We start from the raw sequence: 20,000 nt of genomic DNA, 5'->3' as shown, positions 1-20,000 counted from the left end.
ATTTCTGGTCCACTATATCTCGGTAATATTAAATGGCCCCACAACGTTTTGATTACCTCCTTTGGTATAGGACGTGGCCACCATTTGGGCAAATCTGAATTCTCATTACTCAACAATGTTCAGTGTAAAGTCTAGTTGAAATTGTTCTAGTTTCGCCATCCATACATGAATAAGGACGCCAGACACGTTATATATATATGTGTATTATATATTTATATATATATATATATATATATATATATATATATATATATATATATATATATATATATATATATATAATTCTAACCAGAACTCTCTCTCCATTTCATTTCTGGATGTTAACGTGCTTCCTACATATTTAAATTCCCTCACGTTCCCAATATCTATCTTATTTTGTTGTTGCTGTTGTTGTTGGTTGTTCCTTGACAGTCCCATCATTTTGGTTTTGCTTCCACTGATCTCTAATACCAATATATATATTTTATATATATATATATATATATATATTATATATATATATATATATATATATATATATATATATATATATAATATAATATAATATACATGTGTTACACATAATGCATGCATACATAGTGTTCAGAGATCTAAGAGAATTGGGAGTGGAGGATCCTGAGAATGGCTGGAGAAATGCAGAACTCAACAGGGGAACGTAGAGAGGTCTGGTGCAAGCGGCCATGGGCCACCAAGGGGCCCAAAGGACACCGAAGTGTGAGTATGTATGTGTATGCATATATATGTATGTATGTATGTATATATATATATATATATATATATATATATATATATATATATATATATATATATATATATGAGAGAGAGAGAAATATACTTTTCTGAACAGGGCATTTGGCTAATCACAAGAGATCAGTTAAAATGTGAACGTAACAATGACTAATATTACACACACACACACACACACATATTATATATATATATATATATATATATATATATATATATATATATATATATATTATATACATATTAGCGTGATGTCAGGAGTACCGTGACCTCATTCTGATATTCTGAATGCGGGTTCGAATCCTGCTACGGACATCAGATTGCTTCATATCTTTCCACTTGGATCTTGGGCTTTGTAGTAACAGGCGTACCCAAACACTGAAAAAATCGTGAAGTTAAGGGGGCATTGTGGTTATTGCAAAAGACCAGTAGATTATATATATATATATATATATATATATATATATATATATATATATGAATGTCTTTTACTGTAATACCAGTGTAATATGAATATAAGAAGGCCCATAAAACACTATTTGAGCGTTCCAATCATATATTTCGAGCATTTCCTTCTGTGCCCTTGTTCACTGGCACAGAAGGAAGTGCTGAAATATATGGTTGCAACGTTCAAATAGTGTTTTATGGGCCTTCTTATATTCATATATATATATATATATATATATATATATATATATATATATATATATATATATATATATATATATATATAACGTGCACATTAAAAGCGATGGCTTCAAAAGCATAGCAAACTGTAAACACCACACATATTCAATAAACATTCTGGTTCGTCTCGTTAAAAATATTCTGACGCTCGTCATGACGCTGTACTCGAGATCAGTGACGATGAACAATCCAACTTGTATAACACAACGGAATTCAAAGGTTAGTCATTTTGGGGCAAATAATACAACACACCGAACCGGTCTACATTAGTCATGGGGACTGCAAGGCCAAAAGACAGAGGGCGGCAAAATCCGCTGACAATGACTAAGATTTTAAGAAGTTTAAAACGTGATGCACCTTTTTAATTTTTTTCCCCCGGCAGAATTAAGGCAATAACAGTGATAAAGCTACAGGCGATAGGGTGCGTTTTAATAACTTTTCCCCAAAAAAGTACATGCTATGTTCATATACACTATGAATTATAAACCGGCTATAAGCTTAACATTGCTTAAGCTGTTCCTAATATAAATTCAAATCTACTTATCAAAAATAACTGATAACTTTTTAATAAAACTTCTAATTTCGCCATAATACTTCGAATACTCAGTACTGGGAGAAATGGAAACCCATATCGGTTCCTGGCAATTCTCAGTCAACAAACCAGCACTAAACTCCCAGCATGTCACACTCAAAGGACGCCACTAAACACAATCTGAGCAAACTCTTCTGAAGGGCAAACTTTGTCGTGTTTGATCTTTAACAATGAAACAACTCGATCTTTTTCTTTGCTCGCGATATATTAATTTTGCGCAAATTTAGATTACAAATTAAAGAAAACTCAAACACGACAAATCAATCGAGACCTTGTGAACAAAACCGGACCTATCTTCGCGTGACGCGTAGTAATGTGTATGGAAATATAAGGATAAGGAACTGACCTAAATAAGCTCCGATCCCAGTGTCATTTCCTCATCCCAAATTTCTGAGTTCGGAGAAAAACGACCCACTCACACACACGGGAGCACCGACAACATATGCTTCCCAGACTGAATCCCTAACACCTGAGTCATGGGTGACATGACCAAGGGCGTGACCTTCAACGGTAAGCAACCTCTCACACAGTTTGGGGTTTAAACTGAATACAATTCTTCCTCCTAAATCTACAGCAATCTATCTACCATCTTTCTGATTTTGTTTTCAACCTTTGCGGTTACAAAATACCTAGACAGTCACGCTCAACTAACATGACAATCACAGTTCACAATCAAGACTCAACTGGGATGAACGTAAATGAGACTTAAAAACTACACACGAACACTCTGTGAGTTTAGGGATAATTGTAATTACTGGCACTAGACAGCAAATAAAACCTTGACAATACAGATATCAACATTTCAGAATTGGGAGGGAACCGTTCATAACAGTTTAGCCAGTCCCAAAACTCCCACCATCTTTTTTTTAAAGCTATTCAAACCTCAGTGCAAAATTAAAATAAACTTCTAACGATTAACACACGACATGGGTATAAGAAAAAAAATCTTTAATTTAAAAAAAGGGGGTTTAGTATTTCTACTTCGGTGAAATTAGTTTTCAATGAGTATCTAATATATTTAAAGAGTCCAAGAGTGGGCTTTATGTAATTTGAAACCCACTTATTCTTCCCTAAGGTCACAAATTACGGCACATTTCCGAAGTTATGATGGCAAGAAAAATGGTTTTGAGATGGTTTCTTGAAGCAGAAGAAAGGAGGATGACAGGTATGTTAGGGAGGAACAGAGAAATATTAAGGAAGGTCCGAAGTGATGGAGCGAAAGAAGTCTCCTCAGCATCCAGGAAGCGAAGAGTACGTGCAAAAAATAGGGGTGAGTAACGCAATACGCGCAGGGAGATTCCGTGTACTGTTTTAGAGCTTTCTGTGTAAGTTATGAACTGGCTACTTATGTTGTGAAAGTCTCTGCACAGAGGCTTATCCACGATCAGCAGTTATGAAGTATGAATGTGGCATTGATCATCGTCTTGTCTTTAGCAAGGGCCAACACGTCACGGGAAAACCTTTAACACGCAAACACACACACAAATATATATATATATATATATATATATATATATATATATATATATATATATATATATATATATATATATATATATATATAAAATATACACATACATTATGTCTATTTATATATACAGTATACACAATATATGTGTGCATATATATAGATGTATGTATGTACAGTATGTTCCAGCATAACTCTGAAACGCACTGAGTAATTTCAACCAAACATGGCATACACATATGACTTATTATCTGGAAAAGAATACTGTGGGGGTAAAACATCACTGGCACCAAAGAGGGGTGTGGGAAGGGGTGACATGTAAACATAACCAAAAACGACAGATACTAGTGTCTAATCCATAGTTGTCAAGGTCGCTGAGATGAATAGTGGCACTCCCGCTGCCCTTTTAAGTCCAAGTTCAGCCTTGACAGGAATGGGGGATGAGAAGGGGTTAAATATAAAATGTCAAAAATGCTGGGCAATGTAACTGAAGCAACTATCTTAACAGGAGAGAGAGAGAGAGAGAGAGAGAGAGAGAGATTTATTGATTTATTTGTCATTCAGAGTTATCCCGGGCAGCACCGGGTTGGTCAGCTAGTGTATATATATGTTTGTGTGTGTGTGTGTGTATGTATATATATATATATATATATATATATATATATATGTATATATACATATATATATATATATATATATATATATATATATATATATATATATATATATATATATATATATGTATATATATATATATATATATATATATATATATATATATATATATATATATATATATATATATATATATATATATATATAATATATATATATATGTATATATATATATGTATATATATATATGTATATATATATATATATATATATATATATATATATATATATATATATATGTATGTGTGTGTGTGTGTATGTATGTATATATAAAGGGTAAGCCTGCGAGTGCGTGCAATCTCGAAATGATCGAACACGGATGACTTCGAGGAAGCGATGAGAAGACTACCTGGAAGGTGGGGCTCAACTCGAACTGAAGTGGGGCAGTAGAAAGACAAGATGGTCAACGTCGTCCTCTACGAGGGAGAGAGAGAGAGAGAGAGAAAAAAAAAAAGGGCTGACGGGAAGCACATGTTTTACGGTAATGCGGTATAGGCTACAGCAGGCAGTCTGTTCAACGGACGGTCGGTCCCTTCAAAGCCAATACAGTTACTTTCACACCAAACATTGCCGTGCTCACAAATCTCGCTTCTGGTGCAGCTGTTCTGATTCACAAGTCTCTGATGACACTAGCTTTGCGGTACCCAAGTCAACACTAATACACACACAGTATACATATATATATACACATACACACATACATATACATACACGTGTGCACACACACTATATATATATATATATATATATATATATATATATATATATATATATATATATATATATATATATATATATATATATATATATATATACATATATTATATATATATATATATATATATATATATATATATATATATATATATATATATATAGATATATATATTTATATATATATATATATATATATATATATATATATATATATATATATATATATATATATATATATATATATATATATATAATATATATATATATATATATATATATATATATATATATATACATATATATATATATATATAAATATATATATATATTGGGTAAAGTACAATATGTATATAAACATACACATAATGGGGAAAGAATGTAAATTTCGAAATGAAACTATTTCGCAACAACAAATTCACTTGTTTAGCAAATTTCAACTAAGAAACTAAGAAAAACAGCAACCTGAGCAAAATTTTACCATATTTTTGAAAAAAAAAATCGTTTAATTCAAAAACAATGAATGTACATGAAATATCCAAATCCTCCGCAGTCAGAAAACAGTAGAATCTACTAGGTTTGACAATCTGGAAGTAATGTCTCTAAATTGTGAAACAATTACGTCTTCAGCAGCTAGACACAGTTGCGGAAATCGCTGGGCCATCAAATTTGGATGCTGGAATGACTCTTCTCAGCCATTTTTGTAATCAATCACGTTCAATAATCCATGAAATTCCAATTAGAGCGACAGAAAGCACACGTTTCGCTATGCAATTCATTTAGGTTTTATCAATTACAAACGAGGCATCATTCTCTTTGACTTATCACAGCAGCATCTGGGAAAATATAATAATAAAAAAAGAGAGACCCACATTTTAAGGTAACTACTCCACTTGTCGAGTGATTCAGCTCTGGAGAAACTCAAGTATGACACTGAATCATAAATTTACAACAAAACATTCATTTTTCCTACGTACTCAGGCAAGGAAAAAAAAACTTTAAAGGGCCAAAAGACAACAGAGAACGCCATTCACCTTCAAAGGTGCATCTCATATATATATATATATATATATATATATATATATATATATATATATATATATATATATATATATATATATATATATATATATATATATATATATATATATGTATATATATAAAATGGGTACACAATTTCACTTACAAGACTTTTGCCCTTCGAAGGTGTGGCATAAAGCGTTACCCACATAGGTTTTCAGCTAGTACGGGATTTCAAGAAGCCGTGAGGGCCAAATGCATCCTACATTGCTTGCGATTAATTACTGCAACTAACCAACTGTCACCGGCTATCCTTCTGGCTAACGTACAGTATGTTCACTTACTGAGGCTACGCAATTTTACAAGCATGAACATTTCCAGCCTTAATGCCTGTTATAACTTTTGCCATGCAAAGCTACAAGCACAAGTAGGTTGTTGATTTTTTTTACTTAAAAACAAAAACGATTTTCACTCATATACAATGAGTATAATTAAATGAAGAGGTACAAGTAACTGCTGTTACAATCATCGAATCGGAATCGAGACGCTTACGGTATCCAGTCATTTTTCAAAGCAGCGGATTCGTCTTGAGCACTCCTCGGCACACATTAAAATGACAACTCACGACCAAAATAGTGGAAAGCAGGAAAGACGAAGAACCGAAAGCAGTAGTCTTCTTTTCTTAATGATAAATCTCGGTCGCTAACAGTCCTTTCATGCAGTCTCCCATATGGCTAGGAAAAGAAAAAAAGAAAAAGAAAAAAAATATGGCTAAAAAAAAAGGGGGGGAGGGGGGGACTTCCGTGGACGCTCCAAAAGAGATAATATTCTCCACACAAAAGATGACGAACAGTCGTTTTGCTGCACGCATACTAATTACAGGATATCCGAGCAATACGGATTCGCAGAAGAATACCAATTCTTAGGCGGTCGTCAACGACCGTCATCCCCTGGATATCTCTCTTCTCCGCATGGAGGTGAGTGCAGATGTTAAACATGAAAGAAGGAAAAACGTTCAAGTTTCTAAGATGAAGATTAATCGTTCGTAAAGTATACTTGGCGTAAAAAATTCTAAAGGTTAAAAATGTAGGTATGCGATGTAGCAAAAATGTTCCTGTTGGTGGAAAAATGGATCAGTCTTTCTTGAGATGGTTTGATCATACGGAAAGAACGGAGGACGACAGTTTGTAAAGATTGTTATGAAGGAAGATGAAAGGGGACTTGGAAAAAACTGGATAAATGAAGCGAGAGAGATACTGGAAAGGAAGGACCACAATATCCACGAAGGGCGAAAATTGTATCATTTTTTTTTTTTTTTTGGTCACTTCCAATCAGAATGAAAAAGCTTTACACACACACACACATATATAAAGTATATATACATATATATATTTAATGTATATATGTATGTATATGTATACAGATATAATATATATACATATATATATATATACGTGTGCATGTACATATATATATATATATATATATATATATATATATATATATATATATATATATATATAATTAGCCTTCCGATTCAAGGAAAATCTCTCAGGATGAGGCTGCTAGCGCCTTTCCCTCTTTCACCCTTGATGGAAAACCTCAGGATGAGGCTGCTAGTGTGTGTGTGTGTGTGTCTTGTCACCCTTGTGCGTGCGTGCGTGCGTGCGTGCGTGCGTGCGTGCGTGCGTGCGTGCGTGCGTGCGTGCGTGCGTGTGTGTGTGTGTGTGTGTGTGTTGCAGAATCAGTACTCTAGCACCCAGTTCTAGAGAGAAAACGGGCATTTGAACTTTATTCTAATACTCAGAAATGCAAAAACAGAAAACCAACTTGTTATTCCATCAGCGGTATCTCCCTCCGTGAGTTAAAAAAATACACGAATACAAATTATAACCTCGCTACAAAGAAAACTTAACTTCAGTTACTTAATCATCAATGTGAAAATATTCCGGAAACCTATGATTTTCAGAAAATCCTGATTTGAGCCGGAATAAAGGTAAGAAACTTCTTTCCTAAGTATAACAATAAAACAGACTATACGATAATAATAATAACGAATTTACTATTCAGGAGGATGGGGTTACAATAAAGCACAACTGGAGATACGTGTTTCTGCTGGATAATTATATATACACATATCAATCAAACTAAAGCAATAAATCAAGAAGGAATGAGGTCACAGATGAGATTGTAGGCTAAAAAGTTTCAGCTTTCCTCAGTTGAAGCAAAGCTGACAGTGTTCTCTTTGATAAAAGGCAAACTCAAAACTCCTATAATTTTTTTACATACACACGAGAGAGAGAGAGAGAGAGAGAGAGAGAGAGAGAGAGAGAGAGAGAGAGAGAGAGAGAGAGAGAGAGAGAGAGAGAGAGAGCATAATGGAAATGGGACACGCGCCAAAAAACAGGGCACGTCTCCACTTCAAATTCATTCGAGTATGCTTCTGGTAAATGAAGTTAAGGTCTGATAAATCTTCATCTATTTACACAAGCAAATGCAGAGCTATGTATTTTTAATATATACAGTTCACAAATGCTTTTCACATACAGACTGTTCACGCTTCAAGGCATACTGACAACAAGAAGTCTTCGGCCATATGTATAAAAAAAAAAGCAAGAACTTTGTTTGTTATATGACGGCTGTTTTACATCCTGACAATTAAATAACGCTTCGAACTCATTTTCTCAACTGAAACGTACACGAACACCGGCGTTTGAGCAAAAATAGACTACTCATAAAATTCACCAACAAATGCTAGTATGTCAGTCATTCTTCACCTACTAACAATGCATGCCCGTTAGTTCCTAAGGTGTATGATATGCACATGTTATTGCTCTCTCTCTCTCTCTCTCTCTCTCTCTCTCTCTCTCTCTCTCTCTCTCTCTCTCTCTCTCTCTATCTCTATATATATATATATATATATATATATATATATATATATATATATATATATATATTTTTTTTACATAAAATTTTATTGTCAATTATTTTTCTCAAACGTCGATTTTCGAGTAAAATTCTGGTGAAAAAAAATAAATTCGTAGTGTACTACATGTTTCGGTATTTAGTGTATGTGTATGTGTATGCATATGTATGTATATATATATATATATATATATATATATGTGTGTGTGTGTGCGTATATATATATATATATATATATATATATATATATATATATATATATATATATATATATATATATATATATATAAACAGCACTAACAGTAAGGATTCATCGCCGATACTTTCCAACTGAAATGGGGTGTTGTTCACAAGAGCGCATCCAGCATGATGTCAGCAAATCTCCAAAAGAAAAGAAAAAAGTGGAGAAAGGCCGTACAGGCACCCCCATCCCCACCAGGCCCCAAGCCCCTCCTTCGACATCTGTCGTCTTTACAAGAGGTGACGGAATGGGACGGGGAGGAAGGAGTCATGGGGGGGGGGGTTGATGCCGCAAGATACTTGAGAGGGAAAAAGAGGTTAGACCGTAAGTCACAACATGAATCTTAAAATCTAAAAGGAAAAAACAACAACCGTCATTTACATTCACAAAACCATAGTAGACAAAATACTAATAAAAATAAAATCTCCGGAGACTTTCAAAATGGTATGTGAATTACTCAAGGAATTTAAAAACAAAAAACTTTATAATAATAATAATAAAAATAATAATAATAATAATAATAATAATAATAATCACTAACCATTTCTAGTGTACCATCATCCCTAACATTTGTTTCAAAAGCTCCACAAATTCACATAAAGTTTAACATTTTCGACCTTCATTGATAGCAATGAAGTAGAACTCAACTGTGCCATGTACATTTTGCTCGGACTTTATAAAGTTTTACATAGTGGCAAAAGCTCTTTGGAAATAGAATGACTATGATTTGTCACTGAATCTTCTATTAACATCCCGCTACCACTCACTCACACACTCTCTCTCTCTCTCTCTCTCTCTCTCTCTCTCTCTCTCTCTCTCTCTCTCTCTCTCTCTCTCTCTCTCTGTGTGTGTGTGTGTGTGTGTGTGTGTGTGTGTGTGTGTGCGAGTAAAATGGGAAAAGGGAAATTTACATAAAATTCTATTCGTTGTCTTATTATCTAACGTTCTAGCCTAGTGCTTAGAGGCAAATTAAACCCTGGAAAGACAAACGCACATAGCTGAACGCAAAGATTTATTTTGATCCACTCCCAAGTTTCCATGTGAGCAAAGATAAGACATAGGTACGGTACGTGTCATGCGTATCGTAAAAAAGATCGGTCATCCTTCGTGGTATTTAAAGAGATACAGGACGTCAAGCGTCAGAAAAAGGTGATTACAATTGCATTCAAATGGAAATACACGTACGACTGGACTTCATTAAAGGTACGTAAAAGCACGCCAGGTAGTTTCAACCGTAAATAACAATGGCAAACTGTACCAACAACATAGAATGAAAAATCTTCCAGTAAAATTACTTGGACAATGCCAGGTAGTGTCAACCGTAAATAACAATGGCAAACTGTACCAACCACATAGGATGAAAAATCTTCCAATAAAATTACTTGGACAACGAAAAGGTAAGAAAAATAGTCAAATACAGACGCAGCACTGAAATATTCCTCAAAAATATTTTGTTATAAGTACCAACATCCTCCTTAAAGAAAGATAACTAAGTAGCCACACTTGACTTAGCCCAGAGGAGAAAACTAAAAACAAATTAAATACTAAAATTATGTGACGGAACAAAACTCGGTGTCATGGTTTCTGAAGAACCGAGAAAATCTGGCACAAGGGTAGGCGGAGGAAGGCCCAAGGCCCGTTAACCTGCCTAAGCCTTGATATCTAATTTCTCCACGTTACTACACAAAAGCAGAAATGAATAATGAACAAAGAACAGTCATTATAATTACTTCACTGCAACACACAAAGCCGTTTCTTTAACATCAGCTTCTCTTAGTTAACGTGTGTACACAAACACGTGCAAAGTTATTTTCAGACATACATAACTGAGGAATTACAAGTGTAACATCACGCTCCTTTTGAGAAAATCATGACGAGATGCCTTTCCCGATGAAACGCTCTGAAGAGTCCATCTCTCCAAATGACAAGACACTGAGTTCAAATTACTCGACGCACTAATTGTTCGCTTTATCGCACATCAAATCAACATATTAAAGTGGCGCTATTCAACCTCCGACGACTCATTCATTCCTGGGGGCCCTATGAATGGAGCAGGCGAAGGAGAGGTAATTAAATGTGCCTCCAGTCTTTGCTACATGAAGAGAAAACGTGGCCGCGAGCAAACGTTGACATTTCGTTGTTTGTACACCCAGGTTCTGCCGTTACACGTACACTAATACAAAATGATTACTAAACTGTATTTCTGCTGATCAAATGGAAGGTTTATTAAATTAGAACCTCTTCAATGTGCCCCACCCCACAGGACAAAAATTGGTTACTTGGGCAGTTTTGGTTGCGTCCACTTCGTCAAAAGATGAAGACAGCACACAGTTAAATCCATCAAGTGGAATGCTCCTGGGTATAAAACTAACCCACTCACTCGTAACTCAAAAAAGACTAGCAAAATCATGCTATCAGCGACTAAAAAGCTGAAAAATGACCCTGATCTGCATGACGGCGAGTCCTTATAGTGAAACATAACTCTTTTTCCATATTAGATACCAATGAAGACACTAAACATGTTCTTCAATTTCGGCAGTACAAATATTTATTAAACACGATAAAATCCCTAAGAAACACGGACGCATTTTATCCAATATCTTTACAAAATAATTCATATATAATTTAAAAAAATAAAGTAATAAGGACCCAACACAGCAAATGCTGATTTCCAAACTAATACAAAATCAAGAAATGAACAGGTTGGTCAAGTGACTTTTGTTATATGTGCTTAACCTTGGCGTTACCTCCATCTTTGGTCATGGACAAAACGGTTTTGTACGGCAGTCTTGAACCTATATACTTACAAGTCATTTTCCCTAACCTCCATATGCGTACCTACAAAACTCTACGATGCCACTTCCATTGCAATTAAAACTTTTGAGAAATAAAAATTACTAAGTATACTACAGTATGAGTGAATCGCTCACCTTCCACCACTGACTTTTGTAGCAAATCTCAGTGTAGGCTTCGTTGTTCGAAAGATGAATCCAGAGCAGCATCCTCTTGGTCTTCTCGAGTTCCCACCTCTCTCGGTCTTCAGGGACTCTGCTGCGTCGCATCTTACTCAGCTGCTCCCACAATAAATTGTCATCTTTATAGGATTCCATACGAGAAGAAGGCATCTTCCCACTGCCCAAGAGACTACCAGCACTCCCTCCATCTATACCCTTGACCTTTGGGGAACCTGGCCCTTCTTCTAACAACGAGCCAAAAGATCTATCTTCGGCAAATATGATGCTTTCCAAGTCAGACCAAGTGGTTGCCAAATCAGTCAAATTCTGGTTCATATTAAACCGCACCGACCTCTTAGACGCCACTAGCTCAGCATTACTGGGGTCCTTCAATGAGCCTCGGGACCCATACAATGCTCTCACTACATGAGGATCTGACTGGTGTGTACTTAGAGGTGGCATGTCTCCAGTTTCAGAATACACATCTCGGTTTTTACTCATGTGAATATGGACAAATTTTGCCAAATCTGCTAGGTCAAACTTGAAACTCTCAAAATCAACATTTTCTAATTCTGCTCCTGCCTCCTCCTCCTCCTCCTCTTCCCTCCCTACATTGCCTTTTAGACTACCCCTAGGTAATGTAGAGGCTGGGGTATAGTCCGGGGTTGGAACATACACTTGCTCAATACCACCATCTTCTGTTTCTATATGAATAACTTCTCTCTCTTTGCTGTTGTTCTCCATTTCATTTGGCTTGTCTTTTTCATCTTTCATTTCTCTCTTGACATCAGGTTTTGGTTGTGTCATTTCCACAGGTTCTTCCTTTGCTTTAGTCGAGTTTTTTTTGTTATCACAATTAGATTCTATTAACTGTTTCCTTCTGTCATGAAAAGAACCAAATATTTTACTCATCTGTGGTGCTAACTGCTCTCTCCTCAGTGCCACCGTGCTTGTTGAAGCACTAGACATGGTAGCAGTGAGAGCTTTTCTATCGCAATCATTTGATGCTCTCGGCAAACAAAATTCACCATCAGGTGGCTCATCAACCTCATCACTTGTATTGAATTTTCTTCTTAATTTTAACTTCAGTTCCTTAATCATCATGTCATTGTTACTACCCAAAATTGAAACACCAACTTTCTGCACCTTTTTAAATTTTTCTGCTGCCTCTTGTGTGTTCACTTCATTATCTTCTTTCACACTGGCATGGTCAATAATACTTCTAGGAACTGGAGGAGGCTCCTCAGTTTCATTCCCCTCATCTTGATCACTTGGCAATTTCTCCCTAGAAGCCTGCAAGATTTCTTCTCGAATTTCCTTTCGTGTCCCATATATTTCGCTGTCGTTTTCATAAGTATGGACCTCGCGAGACTCAGTGGATGACACAGTGTTGTTGAAATACAGGCAGGTCTCTGGATCTGGAGGTGGAGGAAGTAATGTTGTATGAAAGCTCATGTTAAAATCTCCATCTACTTCAGAAGATTTGCGTTCTAAGGTTCCTTTGAACATCTCTTCAGTAAGTTCTACCACTTTCCCTTTCCGAATCACTACAGGCTCACCATCACTTTTTCCATTCCGATCAACATAAGCTCCATTCATAGAATGGAATAAACGAGAATTCCTCGCTCCATATATAGGTTCTCCATGACGAGAACCATATAAATGGAGTTCTTCCCCATCTAAAGTCTCATCTGTTGCTGGTGTTTTAACAGAATTTGTAGTAGAAAATCCTGACCTGGAAGCTAATGATTCAATGCTCTGATACACATGATGCTTTAATAAAACAACAGGAGGAGTACCCTGTCCAGGCTGAATACTGAGGGAATTGCCAACATCACATATTTCATATATATCAGCTTCTTCATACTCGTGAGTTGCAGAGCTCGTACTGCCTCCACCATCTAGTCGAGCTGGATCACTAGGTGGACGGAACTGACGTCTTTGGTATGCTCTGAGAAGGCACCTTCCATCAGCATCAGCATCATCATCAGATGCACAATTTGCACCCACTGCTTGAGTCAACTGTCGAGCTAGGGGTATGCACCGTGTGTTACTTTGGTCACCACCAATGTCCTCTACATTTGGCACAGCATCTTCGGGAGTTAGAGGTTGTTCAGCATTGCCACAGTCATTCAGTGACATGGAAGTTGGGCTTCTCTCAATATTTTCTACACTCTGGTAAACATGTTTTCTTCTCATGTTACCAACCACTCTGGGTCCTGGTGTAGCTGATCCTTTCTCAGACTGCAATTCCAAAGCAGCACTAAAATGTTTCAGGGCAGCTTTTTCATCATCTCGTGCTTCCATATAATCCCAAGATGTGTCTGAGTCTAGGTAAGGCTGGGTGCTGAAGCTCAGTGACTTATTTTCAATCAGCTCACTTGTGTCAGATTCATTCCCGTGATTCACAACAAACTTATGGCGAAAAGAGTTCTTCTTCTTCTTCTTATCTTCCTGTTCTGTATCAGTGTCCTTTTCCAAAGGACTGCCTTTGAATATTACACTTTCCAAACTAGTAGCACTATCAGTTTCAGAATCTGCAGTGTCATGGCTAGTGGTGGTACCACCATGATACAAAGCTTCTGTATGATCAGGATGATAGTCATATGTAGAATCTTCATCACTGGGGAGCCTTTTCCCAGAAAGTCTCTGGAAATTCTTTTTGAAGGATTCATAACCAACACTATCATTTCTCCTCTTCACATGGCTAACATTCTGAATTTTGGTCTGGAAATTATCTGGACCTGATATGTGGTAAGTATTTTCATTACTTCTCTTTATGGCTGTACTTTGCAAGAGGGCCCTAATATTTTCCTTAGAGCCAGATTTTAAAAACCCCAAACCCATAAGTCCATTATATAACTTTTGTTTTAAAGGAAGTCTTGGAGCCTCATCTTTTGTATTTGTCTTGTTCTGGGAAGATTCACTTGTATCAGTACACACAGTATTTTTCAACAAGTGTTGATTCTCCTCAGTAAAGGAATTCCTCTCTTTCCCAACAACTTGAAGGTCATTTGTCTCAAAATTGGGTGTTGAGTCACTGTTGTCCACTATATGCAGTACATGTTCATGCTCGCTTCCAATAGTTGGCGTCGAGGGAGTTGGTGATGCAACTGGAGTATTTTCATCCTCTTCAAATGCCATTTTCTCCCCTTCAGTTGAGGCACCCTTCCTTTCTGCCATTTTTTTGCTCTCATGTTCATGATCTATTACAATATCTAGTAAACTATTAGATATAACACTGTCATCAAATTCAACTGTCTCTTCCCTTTCATCTGTATTTTCAGCTGGTACTTTAGGCTCAAATATTAATGAATCTATACTCCCAAAGGTGTCATAATCTGTATTCTCTTTGGCTGACAGCTTTGAATTTTTTGTGCTTTCCTCCATTGGAACATAGATATGACCAAGATTAATGTTACTCAGGGTTTCCCAGTCTTGGGCGAGGGCTTCCTTTAAGCGTTCCCTAATCTCATGGTTTCTCTCTTCCTCGTCCTCAATATTATCAAGATCTAGATGATGCTCAATATGATAAGTTATAGCCTGCATGACTTTATTTCTAGTAGTTGTGTTTATATGCTTTTGACCACCTAAAATTTCTCTGACACGGCGTTGTAACTCAAGGTCACCTTTGTTAAGGTGTTTCCGATCCGAACCATCAAACTTCATACTACGTCTTAAAGATGCCCGAGCTACTCTGGCCAAAGATTCATAAACATCTTCGCTTTCACTCAGACTCCATATGTCAGCAGGAAGATATCGACCAGAATTCCGAAATTCTTCAGCATTTGCAAGTTTTCTCAGCCGCTTTTCTTGCTGTTCTAAAGCCCGATTAACTAGTTGATCCTGATAAGATGGTGCTTTACATCCATTAATAGGCTCGTAAATTTTCTCAAACTCTCCATTAGACCATGAATCTTGGGAGAGAAGAGAAACCTCTTCAGGAGATGAAGATATACAAGATTTTTTTGGTTCTTTATGTTTCTTGCTTTGGCTCTGTCTGGCATCACACTGACACTCAGCATCAGAGGCTGAATTGTTTGTACCACACTGCTCACAAGAAACACAAGAACATACATCCCAATTTGATTCTACTGTATTTGTAGGCGACAGTCCACGTTCGTCTTCACTATCTCTCATTTCCTTCAAGCGAGAAAGAATCTCAGTCCGTGACACATACTCAGGATCCCTGTTAGGCTTTGATGACATCTTAACACTTCTCATCTTATTTACCTCTGACTGTGAAACATATGTAGGATCTACCTTGGACAAGATTTCAGATCGGGATATATACACTGGATCATCAGGCTGACTAGGAAGGGACTTCCAAGAATGACTATCTTCTTCAATAATCTGCTTATTATGTCGGGCAAGTGAACTCTGCAAGTTCTGAATATTTCTGTACAGCTCTGATCTCGTCACATAATCTGTCTCTCCAAACTCACTATCTGTGTCACTTTGGAACTGTGCACTGGTTGGATGTACTTCTGCAACCACTTGATGTTGGCGGGATGCACCTTGAAGCTGAGTGCTGCTCCTATTATCAAGAGTTTTCTCTTGTCTCTGCAAAAAATGTATGGGATGCTCCCATAGATGGCAAATTTCGTCTAAGATCTCTTTTCTGCTCATATACTTACACTGCGACTTCATACGTTGACTATTAATATTCTGCAACAGTTCGTCTTTGGTCATCTGATTCCAATCTTCCATTTGAACTTTATAAGGAATAGGTTCATAAATCTTGGCAAAGTTTTGCTCCAAATCAGACCAAGAGTCTGCCTCTGACCTATCATCTGGTGAATATTTAGCTGCCTCTACTTCATACTGCAACATTCGTCTCAAAATTAATTTACGAGATTCATACACACTTTCTACATCTGACGCCTCATCAGGGTTTTTCTTAGCAGCAGACATTTCGGGAACATTTTCAGGTAATGGAACAGAGCTGGAAAGATCTTTAACATCTTTGGAGGTTTCACTGGTTAAAGCAGGCTCGTCAGTTTCCTCAATGACGGCATTCTCTTTAATATCTAAACATTGTTGTGAAGTATACTGGGACAAAGATGCTGATGATGCATCTGAAGATTTAGATGTGACTTTGGAAGCTAGGCTCTTTTGACTGTGGTTTTCTTTCCATGCTGAATTAGCCTCTAATTCCGCAATTTTTTTCCTAACACTCCCACGAAAAGGTCTCATTTTCAAGAATGAATTACTCTTTGACGAGGTTTCTCCATTCTCTTCCTTGGTTATCTCTGATGAAATCGAATTACCACCCTGCTTCTTTAAATTAGGTGCAGATGAACCAGAACTACACCTTATGCTAGTTCTCTTTAAGAAATCCCGCATGTTTAATTTCTCAACGATGAATAAACGTAGTTCACTTCATATCTTCACAAGGCAAATTTCTCAAGAAAACTAAATCACTTTACCTGACTCTTATAATAAATTTCAAAACAATATCAATATAGACATTTTCAGCGTCATGACAACTTTCAAGAGCGAGAACAACTTGCACAAATTTCCATTGCAAATGCATGTAAAACATAAGACATGCTGAGCACTGACAAGGAAGAATCCGATAAGAATAAAGAAAGTAAGGGAGGTGGCCGAGCAGAGTCGGCGGCGACACCAGCGAACCCGATGAAAGCGGCTTTGTTACTGAATGGCGAGAGTCCATCACACCTGCTGCTTTTGCCGAAGGCCCTCCTCCTGATCAGCATGACCGACTCCCCTCCCAATCCAGCACCCACCCACCCGTCTCCCATCACCTGACATTACTACACATTTTACAAATACCTGCTCAGATTTATGTAGACCTATGAAGTCTGACAATTTACTTTAAGTGCATGCTGAAAGCCTGAACAATGGCGTGTATACATAAACAAAATTGTCAATTTATAAAACATGTAAATATTTTACTTCGGACGGAATTCAGCCTACCATGTGAAATAGGGTTTAAAGTGGAGAAGGAAAGCCTTTCGAATGATTTTTGTTGATACCCACACTGTGAGCACCAAAAAATTACTGATGTTCTCATCTCAATGAAACTTATTCATCTTCAAAATGTATAAAATACTTATTTTCTTTTCTAAAGCTTGAAGATTATAAAGACAGTTGTAGACTATATTTTACTCCCACTGTAACGGTTACATTATAAATAGTATTAAAAATGCTATGATAGATTACTCATGAATCTGCACTTACAATTTAACAAAAATAAGAAATCCTAGATAAGCTAAAAACTGGTTTAGTCTTACAAACAGGATTACGAGAGAGAGAGAGAGAGAGAGAGAGAGAGAGAGAGAGAGAGAGAGAGAGAGAGAGAGAGAGGGGCATTAAGGAGATAAGCCGATATAAGAAATGGCAAGCATAAGGGCACCTATCTCAACCACCAGTTATAGTAAAGTGTCCTTACTGCCGAATTTCATGCTTTACAACCGAAAAGAACATCCATATGATAATCCACTATCATACAGCAATAAAACAGCCCATTAATGTTTCAAGATCCGATGAAACCACGAGAGTCAAGGTACTGTTTGATAGTCTACACAAATGCGAATTTATATGCATTAACGCTCTAAACACAGATTCAAATTACTTTTTGCACGTTATGCACGACAAATATATTTTAAACATATATATGCATACACGTGTGTGTGTGTGTATGTGATAACCTTAATGCCCCTCTTAATATCTCAATTTCTTCACAACATTTTGGATACGCTTATAAATACAAAGCCTCAAATCCACATAAGAATAATGCGGAAAAATTCTGACGACCGGGCGTCCGCATTTCTCCATATGATTCTTCTTAGATCTGAGGCTTTAAGGTTATAAGTGTATCCAAAATGTGAAGAAGTCGACGACAAGTTAAGAGGGCACTGTGGTCATTACAATTACACAAGTATCTGGTAAAAGAACAAAAAATAACTGACTTCTAGTATGTGATATATACATACATATATATATATATATATATATATATATATATATATATATATATATATATATATATATATATATATATATATATATATATATATATATAAATACACAACACACACACACACAAATAATCAATTACTCAAAGTAAGTATCACATGCTATTGGGAATGAATAACTTAATATATGTTCTCCAAACCAACAAAAACAAATTTACCTCAATTTTACAGCTACATATACAGGAGTAAATAATTACACCGACTTAAAGACACAAGTGTAACTTCAAGAATATCACTCAACGGTTCTTTATTTAGATCATTAAGAAAAATGTCGAAGACGCGAAATTTCTTAAAAAAAAAAAAAAAAAAAAAAAATCCTAACCACTGCCTTAATTTATGGCGATCTGAAAATTCGAAAACCTTGCATATGTCGCAATATTCAATGCCGTGCCCATCAACAGTTGGATACGCATCGATACATTTTTAGAACAAAACCTTATTCAAAATTTTCTCTCTTTATGAAATCATATACCTGTCTCTATCCATATGCCGATATCTATCTATTGTATAAACTTAACATCACGACACTCGATGTCTGTATGCAGTACCACAGGGAAAACGAACGCTAAGTAGATGACTTAGATATGAAAAATAAGGCCGATATATTATAGGCAAGTATGCATGTAGTATGTGATATATATATGTATGTATACCTGATTCATAAAGATGTGGAACGTGATCAATGTAAAAAGAAACAACGGATTGGTTGCTAGGCCTTTCGACACAGATGTCCTTTAATAGCAGACTTATCAGTCTGCTAGTAAAGGACCGTTGTGTCGAAAGGCCTAGCAACCACTCCACAGTTTCTTTCTCCCTATGTGGCAATATATATATATATATATATATATATATATATATATATATATATATATATATATATATATATAATCTATATTATTATTATTATATCATATATTCTCCATTATTTGTTATAATTCACCACCATTACCCATACCGTCCTTACCAAAAATGGCAA

At 36.1% G+C, this 20,000-nt stretch overlaps 1 protein-coding gene across 17 annotated transcripts in view; it reads right to left on the bottom strand.

Moving 5' to 3' along the window:
* Nucleotides 1-17,677, bottom strand: part of Patronin (calmodulin-regulated spectrin-associated protein patronin) — a 141,537-nt gene extending 123,860 nt beyond the window's left edge. For all 17 annotated transcript variants that reach the window (XM_067111077.1, XM_067111078.1, XM_067111079.1 and 14 more), the window contains exon 1: nucleotides 12,000-17,677. In XM_067111077.1, coding sequence (XP_066967178.1) covers nucleotides 12,000-17,369 — 5,370 coding nt within the window. In that variant the 5' untranslated portion in view covers nucleotides 17,370-17,677. The remainder of the gene's footprint in view (nucleotides 1-11,999) is intronic.
* Nucleotides 17,678-20,000: the final 2,323 nt, after the last annotated feature.

The sequence above is a fragment of the Macrobrachium rosenbergii genome, chromosome 11 (genome assembly GCF_040412425.1).
Source record: "Macrobrachium rosenbergii isolate ZJJX-2024 chromosome 11, ASM4041242v1, whole genome shotgun sequence".
Classification (NCBI taxonomy): Eukaryota; Metazoa; Arthropoda; class Malacostraca; order Decapoda; family Palaemonidae; genus Macrobrachium; species Macrobrachium rosenbergii.
Note: the sequence above shows the minus strand (reverse complement) of the source record. Positions and strands in the feature narration are given on the sequence as shown.